The following is a 22658-nucleotide window of genomic DNA, read 5'->3' on the forward strand; positions in this document are numbered from 1 at the left end:
TAAGCCAACAAATAGCATATATTTACTGAATACTATTCTGAGTCAGGCATTCTTCTGAACATATCTCATTACTTCATTCAGTGATTCACAATGAGAGGCAGATACTGTCCCTGTTTTATAGCTAGGGACACTGTGGCTCAGCATTTAAGTCACACACTCAAATCACACAGCTGGGGAGGAGCCAGGACCTGGACTGAGTACAACCACTAGCTTATAAAGGCAGATGTGACCTCAACTGCACACGGAGATAAAGGACAAATGAGAAAGTAAGGTCAGTGCAGATTGGGATTTACAAGGCAAAGCCTCGAGTTCTATCATCACATACTAGTTTCAAATTACTTGAGTCTCTCCTAAGATCTTATGTCCTAAAACCAAAGACTGATTTTGTTCTCTACTTAACCAGTGCTATGCCTGTTCTTTTTGGAAGAATTTTAAGCTAGATAATACACTCCACACTTTATAATCCAAGCCCAATGGGTTATAAATGGCCCAATTTTACAACTTTATAGGATTTTGAAATCCTACAAGTGATACAATTGATAATGTCCAGGGCATAGATTAAAGATTTATGAAACTGACACCAATTATTGTTCATCTTCTTCTTCTTGTAGTCAAAGAGATCTGGGAGAATATCATAAGTAAAATAATGCAAACTCTGAATTTGTCACAAACATGGAGCAGGAAGGAGCTAGAGCTCACGAGGTCATCCTCCTTCAAGTCAGGAGCATACTGTGGGTAAGGACACAGACTATGCCTCAGGGCCAGAGCTTGTAGTGCAGACTTTGCTCTTCTCTCTTCTCTCCACAAGCAAATGTCAGTTCAAACAATCCCTCACTAGGAGGTCCTCTCCCAACTCCCTAAGAGACACCAGTTTTTGATAAAAGAAAGTGCTTTCCAAATGACACTCCCTCCACCCACTTTTAATGTACTTGAGAGATTAATACGCATTCGACACACTTGTGACAAATGTAAAAGGACACAACACTGTGTTCCATATGAATCAGGGAAGGGAGAAGAGAGCAAAGGTCTGTGTATAAAAACACTGGTGGTTGATTTATAATAATTTTAAAAGTAGTTCTTGAATTTTGCTGCCAAGTTCAAATGAACCCAGATAAAAAGAAAACTATGTATACAGATGATGTCACAACTCACTAAGTCCCACACCTCCCTAAATAGTAGGGGAAGATAGTTCAATCTCATTGCTCTACTTCAGAAACTTAGTTATATCCAGGTAAGAACTCGAAGAATGTGAGCATCCATATTATAATCCATCTTGGAAAACAGACTATTTGAAGGAAGACAAATCCAAATTGAAACTGTGTGGTTTCCAGAGCAATTTATTCATTAAAGGCTACTCAATATGCCATCAACAGTTCTCCTGTGTGTATTGTGCTGATAAACTGACACTGAGAGAATTTAACAAGTTGATCATTTAATAAGTCTGAATTTATTTTCACCACATGGTATTGTACATGGTCATCTGTTGAAACAGATTTCTTTTTAACAGATCTTAGTTTAAAAAAGTCATAGATACTGTGAGTTCTGTATAAACTGCTGGATAGTAAGTTAGTTCCTTTGTTTTGACTTATAAGCCTCAACTTCACCGCAGAATAAAGAATGTAGGCCAAAGAAAGCATAATCAGTCACTCGTATAGAACAGTATTGTTTCTATAATTTGAAGCTTTCTGAATGGACGGGTTCGGGCCTGATGTAACTGTAAAAAGATTACTTAATGAATAGGCTATATGGAAATTGTACAAAATGTTATTAACTTTAATCATTAATAGCTTAAACAGCACTATGTTACTAATTGCTATTCAAACTCAAAAACCTGTTTTTGAATCCCCATAAAGGCGGCAGATGTACACAACCATGCCACCTTGTACTTAGGGGAGTGTCAATATATATTTCAACAGGAACTTTGGCTTCAGGAAAGAGTCACAAACATTTAAAATAATGGCTTTAATCGTCATTTTAAGTATATCACAGGGGAAAGTGTGCTTTAATTAAATATACATACCAGTGATGCTGGCAAGGTTGAAAGTTACTCCTAATGTTGATAGCTATAAAAACTAGCTTGTACATGATAAGACAATGAGAAAAAAAGCAATCCCTTTGAAAACAAAAAACAAAAATAGAGTTCACAGTGGTTTGTATCCAACAATATGCATTTTATGACAATAACATGTACAGATTGAGCACCCTAGGGCTCTCTTTATATCCTAAAGAAAGTGAGCATTTACATTATTCATGGGCTGTACTGAATTTAAAAAAAAGATCAGTTGTACACTCAACCCCTTAGAAAGGATAAAATGTCCTGGGGTGTACAGCTTTAACACCATCATCAAAGTTGTTTGCAAAAAGGAACAGAGAACTAAACAAAACAAAACATTTTTCCTTGGGAGTGGAGAGTCTTTCATTTGCTGTTATAACCAGCAAATACTATTCATTAAGTCAAAAATGGAAGGGGGGGCCCACAAACACTTTTTGAGCAAGCTGACCAATACACATTACACTTTTAAAAATGAAGGTTATACACTATATGTTACAAGTCCGAACTAGGCAGTGTCAAAATGACATCTATTTCTTTGCTTGCTTTGTGATCATACCCCTTGGAGGTGTTACGGGCCTCGTGGCATTCGGCTTCTTTTTTTCTGCAGGTTTTAAAATCTGCAAAGATTCAAAAGACCATGCATTTTAGGAATACACTCAACCTCAAATCTTACATTTCACTCAAATCTTTTGTTAGAAAGTTTTTTGTTTAAAACTGACCCAACAACTTGGAAGGCCCCACTGGCATATTAATACAAACCAAGCTGACAAACATTTTGGTAATAAATGCTCTGATGAACAGCTAAGATATATGAGCTGAACAAATTTTGCCTCTGGATAAAATGACAATTTTTGGAAGTCACACCTTTAGGTATCCCTTCTGATGGGTGGTGGTGGGGGAGTTCTTTAGAATAGTATCCCTCAAACCCCTAGGGCAGCAGTTCCCAACCTTTTTGGCACCAGGGACCGGTTTCGTGGAAGACAGTTTTTCCACAGGGCGGGGCTGGCGGCGATAGTTCAGGCGGTAATGCAAGCGATGGATGAAGAACGATGGAGAGTGGCAAATGAAGCCTCAGTCGCTCACCCAGTGCAGCCAGGTTCCTAACTTGGCCCCGGGGGTTGGGGACCCCTGCCCTAGGGAATCCTATCACAATCTCTGGGAGCTGCAAGCTCTCCCTGATACTTGGTTAAACACAAAAAACACCTGTTTTAAATTCAGTTAACTGATGACTGCCACATGACTTCAGTGGCTGTATTTTTGTTATGATTGGGCTAGCCTGAAGTCATACAAGTTTATTCATAACAAGTGAATGAGAAAAAGACTGAGGTAGACTTTATGTGTAAATGATTCTTTTGTGCCAAGTGAAGGCCAAATGATGTCATGGTGAATCAATAAGAGGTTTTATAGAAATTAGACTAGAGAAAAGTGGTGGGAGAAGTGAGTAATTACATAGCACATCTGGCACATGGCAGTCAGTATTACTTTCACGTTCAAGTGGTGATTTAATTTTAGCTGAACGTTGCACTGACACTGTAGTTTTAGACTTGTAGTAAAGGAGCCATAAGCATACGAAGCTAATATATTGTGGTTTTTATGTATTTAAATAATGTAAAAACAGTTAAATTCAACACTGGAGGAAGGGTTCTATGATAATTTTTTTCCTTTAAAAGGAATTCACTCATTACTGAACTAGGACAAACACCAGTTAAGGGAAAATAAAAATTCAGTCTACTCAACATAAATGAATAGTAGGCAGAAAGTAGCACTTTTTAAAAAAATCAGTAAAATTCAGACATAATAAAAGGACACAATGCTGAAAGCATCCTCTACCTGAAAAGAACACATTAGTGTTTCGTCCACACTCATCATGGCACCTGCATTGTCAAACTCTCCACAATAATTGGGTGCAGAAAACAGAGTGACCAACTGCCTCTTTGCAAAAAATTCATATCCATCTTCAACCACCTTGGAGAGAAAACATTTTCAGTATAAGGAGGTGCAAATTTTAGGTGGGTAAAACCACTCTTCAGTTTCCCGTTGAGCCTGATATCCTGTAGGTCACACTTCCAGAGACGTTTTGTATAAATAAGCAATACCTACCCACCAAAATCAACAAGGAGAATCTGTGCTCACACACATGCTCTTAAGTGTACATGTAAAATTCAAAATCAATACCTGATGGGCTCTACATATAAGATCCAAATCATGCTTATGGAGAAATTTTGCAACCACTTCTGCACCAAATGTGAAGGACACTCCTCTGTCATTTTCACCCCAGCCTAAGACATCTTTATCGGGGTCAGACCACAAAAGATCACAAAGAAGACCTTGATCTGGTACATCAGTTGGTCGCATAATTCGCCGAATCTGCTCCATAGATTGAAGATCTGGTGATAAACCTATTAAGTGAAAAAAAAAAAAAAAATGAAGGAAACAGAACTTTAAAAAGGATGTTAGACCTGCTGTATAAAAAAATAAATAAAATAAAATTCAAAAATTAAAAAAATAATAATAAAAATAAAGGCTCATGTAGCAATGCTCCTTACCACTTAAAAAAATAAATAAATAAAAAGGATGTTACCACTTTAACAGCTCCATTTGTCTACAGAGACACCCAGGGACTCTTACAAAGGCTTACATTAAATCTTTGGCTACATTTTCTTATTTAGCTTTGGTTAAAAAAAGGGGGGGGTGCTTCCCTGGTGGTGCAGTGGTTGAGAGTCCGCCTGCCGATGCAGGGGACACGGGTTCGTGCCCTGGTCTGGGAAGATCCCTACATGCCGCGGAGCGGCTGGGCCCGTGAGCCATGGACGCTGAGCCTGCGCGTCCGGAGTCTTGCTCCGCAACGGGAGAGGCCACAACAGTGAGAGGCCCGCGTACCACAAAAAAAAAAAAACCCAAAAGACACGGGGGGCACTGGAACTTATTACATGCACTAATTTGCAAGGTACAGTGTGCTTAAATAGCATATGGAAAGTTACCTCAACATACAGAGCACCCTGGTGACCATTTGTAGTGACTGGGCATAGAGGATGCAGACACTCAGGTGATGTAGCTTTCTAGGAAACCGGCGCTGTCCAAGGACCATAAAATCTATCAGACCAGCTCAGATGTAGCCGACTCTCATATGAGTTTAAAATCACATGCCCAACTCTACCAAAACCAGTTTAAGTATATAAGGAAGGCAGGGATAGTGGATTTATTAAAATATAGTGAGTTGGCTCTGATGGTTGTCTAATTTCTGATCACAGATGAAAAGAAATCCTCTTTGCAATTATTATTTTAATTACATAATATACAGCACAACCACCAAGCAAAATAACTTTTAACATCTAAGTCGAAAAATTTCTGAAAGGATCAAAAACAGACCAAGGAGAAGTCTATTCACATATTCAGTATCCTAGAGGATCTATGGTACAGCATATTAATTGTTTAATTTTATATTCAAAAATCCTTTTGCTCTATTTTCAAAGCTGTTACAGAACCCTTAATTCCCTGTAACAAATCAATTGGGTACTCTGGACTTGTATCCAAATGATCCTGGATGTGCCAAAGTGGACCCAAGATTTAACACAGCAACATAGGAGTTACCTGACAGAGGAAGTCATCCCAATGCTAACTCATTGGGATGATAAATATCAAAGTGTACACTCCTTAGAAGAGATCAAAATCTATGTGGAATTAAAATCAGCCCGCATACCTCCATGACAGCAGAATATTTTCTCATCCACGATGGCTGCTATCGGTAAACAGTTAAAGCAGTCTGTGAAAGTTTTCCATAGTTTAATGTTATATCTTCTTTTACCTGTAAAAATTTTGGGATGGTTAAAAAGAGACTGGTGTTCTGTAGGTACATTCCCGCAGGACAAGTCCTCCAAGGCAAGGTTTTGACTACCTTAAGTAAACAAAAACTATGCTTTTATTAAAAAAGAGAGAATCAAATATATATAATACTTGGAGATGTCTGATTTATAAGCAACAACTTACAGTGTCATATGAAGTATTTTAAAATTCCATGGAAGTCTGAAATCAGAATTCCAGATATAATGATTAAGGATAACCATTAAACCTCAACAATTATTTGATAACACCAACTCTGTTTGAAATCTAGTCTGTCTTGTCCACTCTCAACCTGCAAGTAGGTTCCTATTTCTAAAGGCAACTAAGAACTCACACATGTGCCATTATAATCTTCCTTCTGAGGAAGCCTCTGAGAGTTAACACCCATCTCATCTACCACCACCCTCAATAAGCTACTGGAACCATTTAATTCCCACCCCCCCTAAATATTCTAGTAGGAAGCACAGCGACTACAGAGGAATGCAGACTGCTTATTGCAGGCACACCAGGATAGCCCTAACATGCTGCACAAACACTGAGAATGCCCCCCCCCCCACCAAAAACGTTACAGAGTGGTTATATTCCCACCTCACCAACCCATATATTCCATGCATTCTGGAGTCACTGTGTGCTTTCCACAGGAAAACTATGTTTTGAGTAAAAAACCCACTCATAAACCCTGGAAATACAAATCTTTCTGAATTGGATGAGGAAGACCCAATTGTTAGGGTGCCTTCGTCTCCTGTACACTCCATACTAAGGTTAAAAGCACTAAAGTTAAAAGCACAATCTTACTCCTAAACCAAATTTGTCCTCGGTCTCTTCTCCATTTTCATCCTGTGGATACTGAAAGGTTTACAGCTTTCAATGTACCCCTTCTTTTGAGTTCGAGAAGGGCCCAAGCAACAGGCTTCCTGAACCACATCTTCCACTCCACAGCAAATCAAGTCAGGGAGAAAGTTTAGCACAGGTTTGAAACGCAATGCAAATTCAACAAACGTTTGACTTCTCCCTTTGCAGAGGAGGATTTCTGTTTTTTCTCCTAATCGTTTACGTTTCTCTATGACTGGGTATAACCCTCACCATGGTTCACCCTGTTTTGTATTTCTTTGGAGGCCACTAATTCCCTTTGTCCCACATCTTCCTTCACTGGAGTTTTCTGGAAGCCTAACGGAATTCCTCTCTACAAAAGCCTGAAGGGGAACCTGTGCACCTCCAATTTCCAACAATGGTAATAATACAAGAACAGGGCTGGGCTGTCCTAACCCCTATGTATAAAAGTGATTTGGTTCTGTCTCCATTTTCTACTGAAGCCTGTCTCTGAACAACATTCCAATGGCTCCCCTAGATTCTTCCTTTGCTCAGATGCTGCATTTGCCAGTGCCAACAGATTCTCTTCCTTCTTGAAATCTGCTTCACTCCTTGATTCTTTAGTTTCACAACGCACTCCAGCTACTCTTATGGATTCCTTTGCTATTTTTGTTGGCTTCTCTATCAAAAATTAAGATCCTTGGGCTTCCCTGGTGGCTCAGTGGTTAAGAATCCGCCTGCCAATGCAGGGGACACAGGTTCCAGCCCTGGTCCAGGAAGATCTCACATGCCGCGGAGCAACAAAGCCCGTATCCCACAGCTAGTGAGCCTGCGCTCTAGAGCCCACAAGCCACAACTACTGAGCCTGTGTGCCACAACTACTGAAGCCCGCGGGCCTAGAGGCCATGCTCCGCAACAAGAGAAGCCACCGCAATGAGAAGCCCGCGCACCACGACGCAGAGTAGCCCCTGCTCACCGCAACTAGCAAAAGCCCGCACACAGCAACAAAGACCCAATGCAGTCAAAAATAAATAAATTAAAAAAAAATTAAGATTCTTCCTCCTGTTGTCTCTGAGCATCTTAACTAAGTCCTGGGCTCCTGCTTCCTCTCCTCTCTACACTTCCTCCCTAAGGCCACTTCAGACCACTAGGAGCATCTGGCTCCAGGATTCCTGGATAATTGCCAAGGTCTCTTCAAGCTTCCAAATCCTCAGATTCTGAGCCAGAACCCCTAATGCAGTTTCCTATTACTATAGACCAGACAGCTCTGGTATCAGAAAAGTATAACACACATTCACATTTTATCCAACAACAGATACCTCGGCTATTCCAGGACTACAGTCATAAAATTGGGGGTGGAGGGAGAAATTGTAGCACAGAGTGCTTGTTACACTTAGGAAATAAGTCTACCACATAAAACAGTGGTTTTTAAATTGTTCCATGGAAATTTCCATTTGAATAAAATTTTTCAGTACAATAAAATTTTTAAAAAATTATCAAGGTTTTTAAAAAAAGTCAGCAAAGCATCAACTGAAAGCCACCTAAGTCAAGAACACTTTTAGGCCCACAAATTATACCTGCCTGATGGGAGAGGGGAAAGCTGGAGTACAAGGTCATTACATCAGTCTTAAGGACGAACAAGAGTCAAAACTAATTCCAATCAGTGCTGACCTTCTAAATCATAGGGCCTCACATTAAACAGAAACAAAAATGATGTAGCCAATACCTTTAGACTAGGATATATGCCACAAGGAAGAGATCTTATGGATTTGAACTTCGTTAATGAAAACAACAAAATACTTGCTAACAGCTGTGTAAAAAGGAACCTGTTCTAAAAAGTAGTACCTGTAACAAATACCTAAAACAAAATTATAAAATTCTCTGCCTCTCATTTCATTACCTAAGGAGTAGTAACTAACTGCCTTACTAGTACTTCTCTAATAGACTCATTGTCAATATCAAGTATCTTTCCTGCCCAACTCAGGTGTCCCAGTCAGTTCAGAAACCACAGTATTTTTCTTCTTGGTAATCCCTCCTGCCTCATCCTGTTTTGTTTTGTTTTAATTTTTTACTGAAGTATAGCTAATTTCCTCTAGCCTCATCTTATGAGCTGGGTCTCAGGGCCATAGACATACATATATAGTCATGTAAGAGGTTGCGAGTACGAGGGCCAAGTCTATAAACATAACCTTTCTAGCAATGTACTTCTAACAAATACGCTAGCTGAACACATCTATGTGAAACTGAGATGGAAAAACACCATACCCTGAGAGACTATAGGTTATTATTACAGTCTAGGGGAGGGTCACAGTGACAATGCTTTACCAGTCTTGTTATAATTATACTGGCAAGTGCTAGTAATTCAAATTCCTTTTCCTCCCAGCCTGAACCCTCCTGCTGGCAGAAATGATGAATACAAAAGGAAGATGGAGGTAAGGATTTTTTTTAAATTAAAAAAAAAAAAATTTTATAGTTACTTAAAAACAGCAGCACCAACAATAAAACTCTCCACCAAAACTGATTATTTTCAAGGCTTTAAGAAACTTGTTTCTGGGACTTCCCTGGTGGCGCAGTGGTTAAGAATCCACCTGCCAATGTGGGGGACATGGGTTCGAGCCCTGATCCGGGAAGATCCCACATGCCATGGAGCAACTAAGCCCGTGCGCCACAACTACTCAGCCTGCGTTCTAGAGCCCACGAGCCACAACTACTGAAGCCTGTGCGCCTAGAGCCCGTGCTCCACAACGAGAAGCCACTGTAATGAGAGGCCCGTGCACTGCAACGAAGAATAGCCCTGCTCTCCGCAACTAGAGAAAGCCTGTGAGCAACAACAAAGACCCAACTCAGCCAAAAATAAACAATAAAAGAATAAATAAATTTTAAAAATTAAAAAAAAAAAAAAGACTTGTAAAAAAAATTTTTTTTTTTTGCGGTACGCGGGCCTCTCACTGTTGTGGCCTCTCCCATTGCGGAGCACAGGCTCTGGACACGCAGGCTCAGCGGCCATGGCTCACTGGCCCAGCCGCTCCGCGGACCGCGGCACGAACCCGTGTCCCCTGCATTGGTAGGCGGACTCTCAACCACTGCGCCACCAGGGAAGCCCTACAAATATTTTTAATTAGCTTCCCCCCCCCCCAATTTTGTTTTCTCCTTTCAGCACAATTTCAGATAGTAACTGCTATTTTTCCTGGGGTGCAGATGTGCCAGAAGGAAAAAAACTATATTACAAATTACAAAAAGTAATTATTTGTATATTGCAAGTTTCCATTTACATGAAATGTCTAGAAAAGGCAAACCTATAGAGACAGAAAGTAATTAGTGCTTGCATAGGGCTGTGGTGATGGTTGCAGAACTATGAATTCACTTAATCACTGAATTGTACACTTAAGATGGATGAAGTTTACAAAATCAGATTTTATCTCAAAGTTGTCAAAAACGAAGGTAATTATATGGACAGATTCTCAGAGTTGTACTAAGAATTAAATTATCTGTGACTATTCATCACAAAAATTATCTTAAAGAAATCATCACTGTGATTGCTACTTCCTAATCTAATCATCACATCATACAAGAATCCAGGGGATTATTATATGGCAATGAGTGCTATTCTTTACACCAAGAAAGAAAAACCAGGATAAAAACAAGTTAATGAAATAGTAAACATGAGAAATTACAACACTACATCTAAACTCGCAAATCCTAACAGAAATATGTTCAGTTTATGACCAAGAATCTCAATTTGAGTAAATCTTCCTTAGACGTAGAAAGTACTTACATTCATCATAAAATCCATAAATTCTATTGATGCTGGCACATTCGTGGTTTCCTCTGAGAAGAAAAAAATTCTCGGGATATTTGATTTTGTAAGCCAATAAGAGGCAAATAGTCTCCAATGACTGCTTTCCCCTGTCCACATAGTCCCCAAGAAACAGGTAGTTGCTTTCTGGTGGGAAACCACCGTACTCAAAAAGTCGAAGCAAATCATAGTATTGTCCATGGATATCACCTAGAAGCAAGAATTCTGTTACATACTGTCTTCATACATATAGTCCAGACCACTAACATTACTAATTTCCAAACTTGTATCATATTTAGTTCAACTGAGCTTAGTGATAATTTTAAGTGTATGTGTGTATCCAGACTCTCACACAAAACTCAACTAATTGAGAATTTATTTTATGGAAAGGATTATTAATGCCTAGGCAGGGCTTCTTGCCAAGTAACACGGTTTTCCTTTCAGGTTGGCCGATCAATATCAGATCTCCCACAGCTCAGTCTCTGGGGACCGTGTCAGCAGAAGTGCTGCACTCTTAACAAGCCCTGGCCCGGTGTGAACAAAGGTGTACACACAGTACACCCACCAATGCATCTGGCTTTCAATGTCTCCCTGCTAGATAATGCCAAAGAGCATTTTACTTAAAAACAAAAACAAACACCACAAGATTCATCAATGCAGTCAAATATGTTAGAAGAATAAATATAGTATTTCTCAGATAGAGTTTAGTTTTTATACCAGTTATCTGTATTTATCATGTAGAAACAGAACTACAAAATGGCATATTTTTAGGCATAACCAGTGTTGCTTTAAGCTTAAATATAATCCCTATATACTCATAATTCAGGCCTTTTTTTGGCTCTCCATTCTGTTTCATTTCTTTCCTTTCTTCTGCAATGTTTATATTCGTTTAGTGAAATAATTTTAAGAAAATGCGAAGTACGTCTAAGCACATTAAGTCCATTAGAGGTATTTATTCTAAAGCTACAATTATTTAATTTTAAGTAGTTCCAGGTTACTCATAAATAGTAAATGATTTTGTTGGCTAACACAAGGTCATCTATATATCCTTGACTCAGTCCATCAATCACGTAACCAAAGATAACTGTTAGTGTGCCAAAACTTACCACATATTTTGAGTGGTGCTTCAAGTTCTAGTAGGATAGGCTGACTGAGAAAGATCTCTCTGGACTTCAAGCACAGTCCTCTGATTTCATTCTCCTGTAGCTGGACATTCTTACCAGGCTTGGACCCTCTCACTGTAGGGGAGAAAAACCCCAATTCAGTCAAGAGAAGTCAAAATAAGATTTAACGTAAAAATTAGAAATATCGGAAAAGGTAGAAGTTTTAAATAAAGAGGAGGCAAAAACATAGTTTAACTACTTTCTGGCTAGGCTTTATTTTCAGGACACTTACAAAGAACATGATTTTAATGCCTAATTACAATCTTAAAATCTTAAGACAGGATTTCAGAGATTTAGTTGCATTTTCTACACCAAGGTAAGACTTCTTTACAGTATCCTGATCAAGGGGTCAACCTCTCTGTGTATGAATACTGTTAGAAAAGTCTTATCGCTTGCGAAATCAGACTCCCCCTGGGCACAGCTCAAGGCCTCAGTTCTGCATCCAAGACATACAACTGGCCTGGTTCACCTATAACCCGCCCACCAGGCCAGCTCTTTTTGCCTCTCTGTCTTGTCTTCCCTTCTCCAGCCTTATAAATGAATTAGTATTTGTGTAGCAGGAGATTTTAGAGTTTGTCATGTTACTGAGTTGGTTCTAAGAATTCCTCGTTTTAAAATGTGAGATTGGAAATGCTCATCTCCCCTCTCAATCAGTGTTTTTCAGAGGTCCACAGGTCTCTCAAGGGTCCCAGATTTATCTATGAAAAAACTTAAGTGTTGTTTTCATTTCATTAAAAGACACTGTATGCTTGCTGTGCATATTTTGCTGTGCAACTTTCTGGGCCTGCATTTGTGAATACAATCATGCCTCTACAGGGCAAAGGATGTCAGCGTGTGCTGTGAGAAAGGTATCCTAGTAATTTGAACAGATTAAAATTGAGAAAAGGCAAAAAGAAATCATGGCACAGCACCAAGTGTCCTAAACTCCCAAGTGCCCGCATCAGAGCACTCTGAGTGCTACTTACTATCAAAGTGAAGTACTATCAAAGTGAAGTACAAGATATCCTCTGGCCTTATAACAATTCATTTATCAGCAGGTAAGTAGTAGCAGGAAATAAAATTGTTTTGATTCCAGTTGTAACAGACTAGACAGTTATTAAATACATAATAAATAGCACTGAATTGCTAAATTTACCTTAATTTCACAGTTATGAACTGGCCTGCTTGCCAAAAACTCACAAAGTCTTAATACTTGTTATGTATAAAAGACTTATGAAAGCAAGCATTCTCCAAATTAGAATTGAAGCAAAAACTCCAGACCAGACTAAATACAAAACTAAGGCTACACTACATCTTTCCACCATTAAACCCAATATAAAGTGATGAGCAGATTAAATCAATGCTGTTAATTTAAATTTTATCAGTTTTGGAGGCTTGCTTTATATTCAAAATCACAAAATCATTTGGCCTAATAGCTGAACAAGAGCAACAGGTTTAACTGGTTTGTATCTAGCTTTGTTCTGTAAATATCTAAGTAACATTACAGAGTAATAAAAACTACAAGTAATAAACTCTGATGCCTGTTGAGAATTTTTTTCCATTAAAAAGGGCTGTGTCCAAGTTTGAGAAATACTGTCTTAGGGGAAGCCATCCTTCAGCCTGAATAGCCACTGAAACTGAATTCCCTGAAGAAACAAGTTTTGAGCAGAAATGGAAGGGTGTTATTTTTTTTCAATGAAAGGCAATAAATAAGAAAGGATGACACGTGAGAAGAGTCAAACTCTTGAAGGGCACAAAAAAAAGAAAATGTTGAGTGCACTGAACTGGGAGCCAGAAGCCCCAAGTTTCTGTCTTGATTTTATAGCTTGGGAAAATCACCTCTTTGGACTCCAAAATATGTTAACTAAACTAAATGACTGCCAGTCTCATTCTGATCAAATATTAAGAAACAAGAAGCAATTAAAGGGAAAGCATAGTAAGGATAATCTTTTGAGGGAATTATGCAAAATAGACACATATATAATATTTACAACAGCAACTGAGCTATTTGTACAACAAAAAATGATTTTTTTTTCAGAACCAAAGTAATTTTTTCTCTCTAGACACACAAAGGAGAGAATTCAAGAAACACTCCCAATGGAAAGATGGTGGGATCCCTGCTTCACTGGCCAGAAAACCCCAATCATTAGTGATTTTACCACAAGTCAGCCAGAAGCTTGGGCAGACTGCCCAACAGGAAACTTTATTTTTGGCTAGGGGACTCCTAGATGCTTCTGGTTTCAACCAGAATCTTTTTCAGAAGAGCCCCCACACCTGTAAGTGAACAGCCCACTCTAAGTCTTTTGGGAGAATATGTAATAACTGACTTACACCTATAAGGAACACACAGGCTATTCTTTTAATATGAATGCTATCATATTACACCAATGCCATCAGATTAAATCAATGCTAATATAAATTTTACTGGATTTGGAGGCTTCCCACTACCACCATTAGACATAGTTCATGGTAATTTTAGTCCTCTTATTCTGCTTGTCCCTCAAGTGGGAGTGTATAGAGATTAGTAAAGAACAGTACTGACAATTTAAAAAGTATTCCTAATGTGGAGTGAGAATTTTTTTTTAATTGGGGTACTGTTGTTTTATAATGTTGTGTTAGTTTCTACTGTACAACAAAGTGAAGTAGAGATCCCTGTGCTATACAGCAGGTTCTCATTAGTTACCTGTTTTATACCTATTAGTGTGTATGTGTTAATCCCAATCTCCCAATTCATCCACCACCCACCCCCTGCCCCTTGGTGTCCACAGTTTGTTCTCTACCTCTGTGTCTCTACTTCTTCTGCCTTGCAACAGGTTCATCTGTACCATTTTTCTACATTCCACATATAGGCATTGGAGTGAGGATTAAATGCAGTTTTTCCAGAACAAATCAAGATATATTTTATATTTGATGAACAGCACTCATTAAAAACAACATAGTCCCAAAGCTTCTTAAATTCCCTACAATTAGCTCAAAAAATAAAATTATAAAAATAGAAACTGCCAAAACCATCTACCAACTGGCGAATACCTGCTCATTTTTCATGACCGCTTAGATATCACTTCACTCTGGAAAACCTCTCTTAGCTATCTCCTCTCCCCTCAACAAGCCTGCTTTATGCTTTCTGAAATGCTCTCACAACACCTGGTCACCGCCCAGCACATACTGTGTATTATAATTGCCAGTCTGCTTCCACCTATTCATCTGGACCTCCTGGTAGAATGTAAACGCCAGGACCACATCACTTGCTCTGCAGTGTACATGCCCATGGTCAGTACATGGTAGGTGCACAAAATCTGTTGCATGCATGAAGTCTGAATAAATCTCTGTTAATTTGTGGCATTAAAATTAGCGTGCATTCCAAGCTATATACTTTTTTTTTTTGCAGTACGCGGGCCTCTCACTGTTGTGGCCTCTCCTGTTGCGGAGCACAGGCTCCGGACATGTAGGCTCAGCGGCCATGGCTCACGGGCCCAGCCACTCCGCGGCATGTGGGATCTTCCCGGACCGGGGCACGAACCTGTGTCCCCTGCATCAGCAGGTGGACTCTCAACCACTGCGCCACCAGGGAAGCCCTCAAGCTATATACTTTTGATTAGCAAAAAACAAGAACAAAAATTGTGTCTGTGCCTTAAAATTACAAAGCAATAGTGTCATTTCCCCATAGGCTTTACTAGAGTTTCTAGTTTAGCACATAACTGTTTTTGTCATTTTACAAATTCATAAGCAATAATAAAGATGAAAAAGTGAAAAAAAAGGAATCTGTTCTTCATTAAACTTCTAAACCAAAGGAGTTTTTATAGGGCAAACTACTGAAACTCCAACATACATCGCTCCCTAAGAAAAATTTGATATGGGATATAAAATCATAAGGCATCCTTACATACAGGAAGCATTAAATAAGAACTAAATGATGTAATCTGTTTAAGACTTTCAATATTCATTTTTACCATGCTTCATTCAAATATTCAACAAAATAGTTGCTGGGCACCACTACATGCCAGACCTTGTGTTGGATGCTGGGGATACCCGGGCAACAGGACAGACAACTCTGTCCTTTTTCTTGAGAGGTTTACATTCTAGTGGAGGATGCACAAAATAAGACAAACTAGGTAACCGCAGATTATTATAAACGCTGTAGCTAAAACTAGCCATCCATAAAAACTATAAAACTAAAAGTTTATCTCAGGGACATCTTCAATACCATTAAAAACACAAAGCCTTGAATATCTACTTTATCGCTATTAGCTACAAAGAAAATATGCAAACAGTACAGCTCTGCTCAATAAAAGCAGTCACTACTTCATGGTTTAAAACCCTCACTGTGCTCTGTGCATGATGGGAGAAACCTACACAAAAAGGAGACCCTAGGTGGGAAACTCAAGGGCTGTCTCCTCATGATACCTTCCTAAGTAGTAGTTCAAATTGCATGTATCAAATCATTTCAACAATTGCCAACAGAATCCAAAATATTCCAACAAATATGAATTCCATTTTCCAGGTGGAATGTTTCTCATAAGTCCAGGTGCTAGGCACTGCATGGAAATAAAATCAGCAGGCACAGTGAACATAGGTAGGTTAGTGATTGATATATCAAAATGGTCAACTTAGATCTGAAACTTAGATCTTAAACGTGTGACTTCTCTCTCTTTTTTCTACTGCACCGTGCGACTTGTGGGGGAACAGCTATGGGATCTTAGTTCCCAGACCAGTGATTGAACCCGAGCCCTCGACAGTGAGAGCTCAAAGTCCTAACCACTGGACCGCCAGGGAATTCCCAAACGTGTGATTTTTGAGCGAAAACTTTTCTTTATCTGGTTAAAATGGTAGATTCAGGAAAAAATGCACTATGGCTGTTACCAGCAAGGACTGCTCTGTTCTGACTTATCTGATCATTTATTTATCTGGCAAATCACTAACATGAGCACATGATAAAAACTCCCATGCAATTTTACTGAAATCAAACTGATAAAAACCTGATATAATAAAAGAATGTCATTGGTGATTATATGCAATGCCAGCTTTTTCTCACAAAACAACATTAACTTTTCTGACAGCCTGGTAACAAAGCAGAGATGAAAACCATACAGGGAAATTTAAGACTACTCTGGGATTATTTATGAGGAATAAGCAAGTATTCTTCTTGCCCCTTAACTGTTAAAAGAAGATCATAGGGCTTCCCTGGTGGCGCAGTTGTTGAGAGTCCGCCTGCCGGTGCAGGGGACATGGGTTCGTGCCCCGGTCGGGGAAGATCCCACATGCCGCGGAGAAGCTAGGCCTGTGAGCCATGGCCGCTGAGCCTGCACGTCCGGAGCCTGTGCTCCGCAGCGGGAGAGGCCACAACAGTGAGAGGCCCATGTATCGCAAAAAAAAAAAAAAAAAAAAAAAAAAAGAAAAGAAGAAGAAGATCATAGAAAAGGAATAGCATACCCACCAAAAAGCCTCAGCTGAACTATAATCAAGTTTTAAAACCTAAAACTGGCACAACCGGTGTAAAAATAAATCAACAGAGATTTTGCTAACAAGATAATCCTATTAAAGTAAGTGGCAATCTTAACAATATACCACATCATATTCATTTCAGTGACAATCAATAACCTCACAATATCTGACAGATTTAGGAAAATAAAACCTCAAACCAAAGCAAACAAAAAACAGTGAATATTTGTAACATTAAAACTTTCCTGCAAACAATGGAGTTCTTTTCTACAAAAAATATAAGCCACAAAAATGTTAATCGAGAATCACTTGGTTTCTCTGCAAAGTCACCAGCAGGAAGACATCCACTTTCTGGCCATCTTAATTTCTAAACCACCCCTCCCCCATCCTGACTTTCCTAACTGCTGGTGTTATACTTTGGGCATTTAAAGGTGATACCAATTTTCTCAAGGCAGATAATCAGGATATAGCTGCAAAACACTGTCTATTGCTCTCAGTAAAGAACGTTGAGTTTTCTACATCTAGAGTGAAGCCAATTTATTGAAAAATGTTTAACTCTCTACAGTCTAGCCACCAATTCTGATAAACTACCACTGATTAGACTTCACATCTGAACCTACGTTTGTAATGAGTGGTTTTCATTTTCATAAGCCTTAATATCAGTGACATACACTCTCCTCTAGATGAGGGATGCCAGTAAACCCCAGAGTAGGGGTGAAATTGGAGATTTCAGATAAAACATCAAGACCATTAAGTAAATCATCTATTTTTACATGCTTTGGATACAGTGGTCTGATCCTAAAACATAAAAATTTGTCCCAGAATTCTAAACTCCAAAGAGATTGAATCCTTCCTTTTTCTTCTTGAATAAGATTTTCCAGCTTCCTCATTTACAAAACAATTCATATCAGAATATTATCTCCTTCACAATTCAATCTTTAAGGTCTACTAACAGCCGTGATGGTAAATTAAGTGAAATGATTTCCCTGCTTCAAGATCAGTAATCCTCACCCTAGTCAAGCAGACTGACTGGCACTGGCACATACTTTTGCAGAATAGGTTATTATAGGACTGCAGTTTCCCAGATATAAAACAATCTCACCAACCTCTACCGCAGACGGGCTACAAATGCATGGCGCAGCATGGCATGCATTTCCCCAGCTTGGAGGAGGAAAGCCTGGCCTCCTGCTCCTAGGGCTAACATTCCCTCCCTCAAGCACAACAGAATGACACACACCACCCCGTTAGATTTCACTGCTGGGTCTAACATTCCCTCCCTCAAGCACAACAGAATGACACACACCATCCCATTAGATTTCACTGCTGCCTCCTGCTACTGACAGGCGAGGAAGCACTGTGGGCACAAGGAGAGTAATCCTTTCCATGCTGTGGTTTAGGATTGGTGTAAGCTTCTGATCATGCCTCTAAAAGAGCTTTCTTGCCTTACCTTATAGGAGAGGATGCGGCATACAACTGACATGCGGGAGGGGTGGGAAGAGCAGGGGGCTCACAACACAGACTTCTTGTAATTTAGAGTATTAGTAACACATTACTTTAATATTACTGTCTTTATCAGCAAAATGCCCTATGATCATTGATTCCAAGAAAAGCCTCTAATGGGTGAAATTATCTGATGTGTAAAGAAAAAATAATTGCAGAGGTCTCATTAGGAAAGATTATTTTTGTTTTCTTTGGTCAGCATTTTAAGATTTTTTTTTTCTTTTTGCCATTACGATTGTCCTTTATTATCTTCAGGACCCCTGTCTTTTAAACATTACAATATAAACATATTTCATTTCACACCGAATATCTAAACACATGGGTTACTTTTACAAGTCAGAGGATTATGTTAGTAAACGCTGAGGGCCAGGGCTGAGGTCATATTTAAATCACTAAAGCAAGTCAAGCAATTGTGCAGAGCTTGGCACAGTCTTTCAGTTTGACAACCGCCAGCTTCAGAGCCAAGATGCTTCTGGCAAATCAGGATGTGAAAATAAGTTACAACTGCCTGCTCTGCAAGAAAATAGCTAGCCATCACCGCTCCCCGAACGAGATCACTTACAAAGTCACTCTGCCTCAAACCTCACTTTTCTCCAACACAGTAGGACTATGAGACAAATCAGCAGCTGGCTTATTCTCTAAATCCAAAGTTTTACTGTGCAGTTATTTAAATAAGTGAACATGAATGATACGAAGGAGTGACAACCTTAAGGTTTTATCACCCACAAGGCAGAGATCTTCTCAGGTGGGTTGCAGAAGTGATGCCTCCTTAAGGAAAATCCACTAAAAAGTTTAGAGTAGAAAAGAACTGCAAAGCTGTAGTGACTAAAATCTAAAACCAACACGGTATTCTCCTAAATAAGACTTCACTTTTGAATGGTCTTTTTAGTACTATTACCGAACTACTTCTCACTTAGCTTGTACAGTCCTCCACCTTAAAAAAGGAGACAATCTCTAACATGTAAACAATTCTAACAAGGCCACAAAACTCACATTTCCCTCCATTTTCAGATATACTCAAATCTTAATTAAAATTTTTACAGGAAAAAGTTTGTGGGGCATTAAAAAATGGAATCACAGAAATTATCAACCTTTTCTACCTTGGATTATATATATTCTCAATGGATCATTTTCAACCCTTTCCCTGCCCATTTAACACTGACTAGAAAAGAAGGAAATTTACGTCTGTTGAGCAGCTAGCTTATTCCGGAGGAATTAAAACACAATGCTTTATTAATTTCAATGAAAAAATGAAATGTTAAAAAAAATCTGGTTTTCAAGTACAAAACATGTATAGAAATTATTAATAAACAAAGACTGATCTCATTATAAATAATCCAAGTTTATCAAGGCAAATTTCTTGGCACAATTTAAAAAACAAGATTAAAATTAACAAAATGTTATATGAATACAGAGTTATGGGCAACCCTGGACTTAACAAGACTTACCTAATCTTAAAATTCTAATGTTTCTAATCCACAGATTCCATTTTTTCCTGCCTTCTCAACGAAATAAAGCCAGCTCTTAACTAGTCGCACGTGTCCCTCCACAGATATGCAGAATTTACAATTTTTGAATGAAAAACAAAATTTTAAGTTCTTTTCTTATTGCAAACTGTTTAATCCGTTTCTGACCCACTGCTGCCTCACATAAATCGAAGAACTGTAGTAACTAGTATTAAAAGTGTGGTTCTTCGGTTTGCAGGGCAGAAGTTGAGACACAGATGTAGAGAACAAGCATATGGACACCAAGGGGGGAAAACCCCAGTGGGTGGGGATGGTGGTATGCTGAATTGGGCAATTGGGATTGACATGTATACACTGATGGGTATAAAATTGATGACTAATAAGAACCTGCTGTATAAAATAACAATAATAATAATAAAAAGAGAAAATAAATACATTCATGAAGGTGCAAAAAAAAAAAAGTGTGGTTCTTAAATAAATGCCAGGTACTGAACAAATAAGGTTTTCACCCACAAATGGCAGCAACATTTCAGGGGTCTATTTAATGGGTTTTTCTTTTAAGAAACTATAAAATGAAAAAACCTTACAGAGATTAAGAAGAGATATTTTTAGGAGTTTCATTCTAATGACTTAAACAAAAGATCTGCAAATTCTAACACCAGAACTGTCCAACTGTTTATGCTCTCGACTCCATCTCTCACAGCATTTATAGTCCAACAATACTTAGAAATGTACAAAGACAAAAAGCAGTTAAAACTCAGCCAAATCTACATTATCCAGTATTCAAATTAAGAAAGGGATCTGAATTCTTTCAAAGTTTGGAATTAGATGTTAGTATTGATAGATGTACTCTGGAATTTGGGGGGTGGTGAGGGGTGATTTCATTTCGGCGTCCCTCCTTAAAATCCGAATTTCATCCGTCTCCCACATCAATATAAATCAATCGCCAGGCACCTCACGAGTCTTAGGTCAGCCAATATTTAAGATTTTTTTTAACCTTTGCTCAACCACTTGACACCTCCTTCCTTCATACATAGGGTGACTTGAATGACTTCTAGCTCCTGGCTGCCTGGGTTTGAAACTTGACTGTTACTGTGTGACCTTGGTCAAGTGACTTCACTTCTTTGAGTCTTATCTTCCTCTGAAAAACAGTAAAATATAATAGCACCTACCTCGTAAGGTTGTTGGGAGTATTACATGAAATCTGTGTAAAGTGCTCCAAAAAATGCCTGACACACAGTAAGCGCTTTAGAAGCGCTGGCTAATATCATGACTGTATTTATCCGATGAACGCAAAGCGCTTACAGAGCCTGGCACATTGGAAAGATCCTAACGAAACTGTCATCACTGCTGGCTTCTCGGTTCAGAGGCACGTTCAGAAAAGAGCGCGGAGACCTCTTCAAGATAAGGACAACTTAAAAAGAGTATTTGGAAGGGCAGGAGAATATGAGTTCCAACATCCCCTTGAGATATGAACGTTCGTCACCAAATAACAAGTAATGGGCCCCTCGACCCCAGCCTCACAAAAAATAAAAATGAGCAGGATCGGAAAGAAGCCCCCAAGCCCGGTGGAATCCATATCCCCATCATGTTGCTTTCCAAGAGAACGAGGACCAGAAAGTTCGTAACGTGCCGTCCTGTAAGTTGGACTGGGGCCCCCAACCTTCATCCAAAGATTGGTCGGGTGTGCGGGGCGCACTGGGGTACGTACCGGAAACGTGGGGGTGGGGAGCGGAGTTTTCAAATTTCAAGGCCAGTAGGACGGCTGCACCCTCGTGCAATGAATGAGTGGAGCCAGGAGTGTCCGCGGGTTGGCCCAAGTGCGGAACCCCGGGCAGCCTCCCTCCCGCTGCAGCCCCCGGCCCGCGGGCGAACTCGCGGGGCTCACTCCTCTCGGCGCTGCAAGTCCAAAAGGCCTCCCAAATCCCCCTCCCCCCTCGAGTCCCCGGAGCCGCCCGCCGCCCCCTTCACCTTCCAGCAGCCGTTGGATGATGCTGTCGATGTTGAGCTTATCTATATCCGCCATCGCCTTCCCACCGCCGACCCTCCCGCAGTGGCGCCGCCGCCGGCTCGCGCCCGGGATTTACACCTCCTTTCCCACGCCACGAGCACAGAGATGGTGGTGGCGGCGGTGGCAAAAGCCGCGGCGGGTCCCCCCCAACCGCCCCACTCCCTGCTTCCTCCTTCTCTCCCCACTGGAACCACGAGAAGAACAAAATGGCCGCCGACTCCTTAGCCAGCCTCGGGCGGCGCACGGATGTGCGCGGGGAGTGCAGCGGCAAGGCCGGGACTTCTTTGTGGGCCATATGGCACCCGGGAGGGGGCGGGGCCAGAGCGCGGAAAGGGGGCGGAGACAGTTGACGTAACTGCGATAGCGCGCGGAATCCTTCCGCCAAACGGGCCGAGCAAATAGGCCTCCTGGCGGGAGCATGAGTTACAAAGTTGCACGCAGGAGTTGGGGTTGGAGGAGAAGAAGCAGCTGTGTACTCGAGGATTGTGGGCTCCGCGGGACGCTGTTCACTGGGGCCAGGTTTTGCAGACCTGGCCATGTGAAAAGCCCACGGAGGGGATTCGGAAGCCCTGGAATCTCCCCTTAAGTTAAATCTGGGGTG

The 22658-nt window shown here is 40.1% G+C and overlaps 1 protein-coding gene across 2 annotated transcripts; it reads right to left on the reverse strand.

Annotated features, from left to right (window-relative positions):
- Positions 1 to 1325: 1325 nt before the first annotated feature.
- On the reverse strand, positions 1326 to 22250 carry PPP1CC (protein phosphatase 1 catalytic subunit gamma). Of its 2 annotated transcripts, XM_060028040.1 has the most exons (8): positions 22018 to 22250; positions 11606 to 11737; positions 10479 to 10709; positions 5754 to 5858; positions 4229 to 4452; positions 3884 to 4018; positions 2610 to 2670; positions 1326 to 1714 (listed from the first exon to the last, which is right to left on the reverse strand). In XM_060028040.1, the coding sequence occupies exons 1-8, from the start codon at positions 22070 to 22072 to the stop codon at positions 1644 to 1646; spliced, it is 1014 nt and encodes a 337-aa protein (XP_059884023.1). In that variant the 5' UTR covers positions 22073 to 22250; the 3' UTR covers positions 1326 to 1643. The 2 variants fall into 2 exon arrangements, with proteins under 2 accessions (XP_059884023.1, XP_059884022.1); XM_060028039.2 differs by lacking the exon at positions 1326 to 1714 and having other exon boundaries at positions 1782 to 2670.
- Positions 22251 to 22658: the final 408 nt, after the last annotated feature.

The sequence above is a fragment of the Delphinus delphis genome, chromosome 13 (assembly GCF_949987515.2).
Source record: "Delphinus delphis chromosome 13, mDelDel1.2, whole genome shotgun sequence".
Classification (NCBI taxonomy): domain Eukaryota; kingdom Metazoa; phylum Chordata; class Mammalia; order Artiodactyla; family Delphinidae; genus Delphinus; species Delphinus delphis.

What these genes read in the sequence shown, in the direction of transcription:
- PPP1CC (XM_060028040.1), bottom strand. Translation starts at nt 22,072, where the DNA reads ATGGCGGATATAGATAAGCTCAACATCGACAGCATCATCCAACGGCTG. An exon ending in TTATGGATTTTATGATGAAT is followed by an intron (nt 5,859 to 10,478) that starts GTAAGTACTTTC and finishes AAATTTTTACAG; the next exon opens with GTAAAAGAAGATATAACATT. An exon ending in AATATTCTGCTGTCATGGAG is followed by an intron (nt 4,453 to 5,753) that starts GTATGCGGGCTG and finishes TTCACTTAATAG; the next exon opens with GTTTATCACCAGATCTTCAA.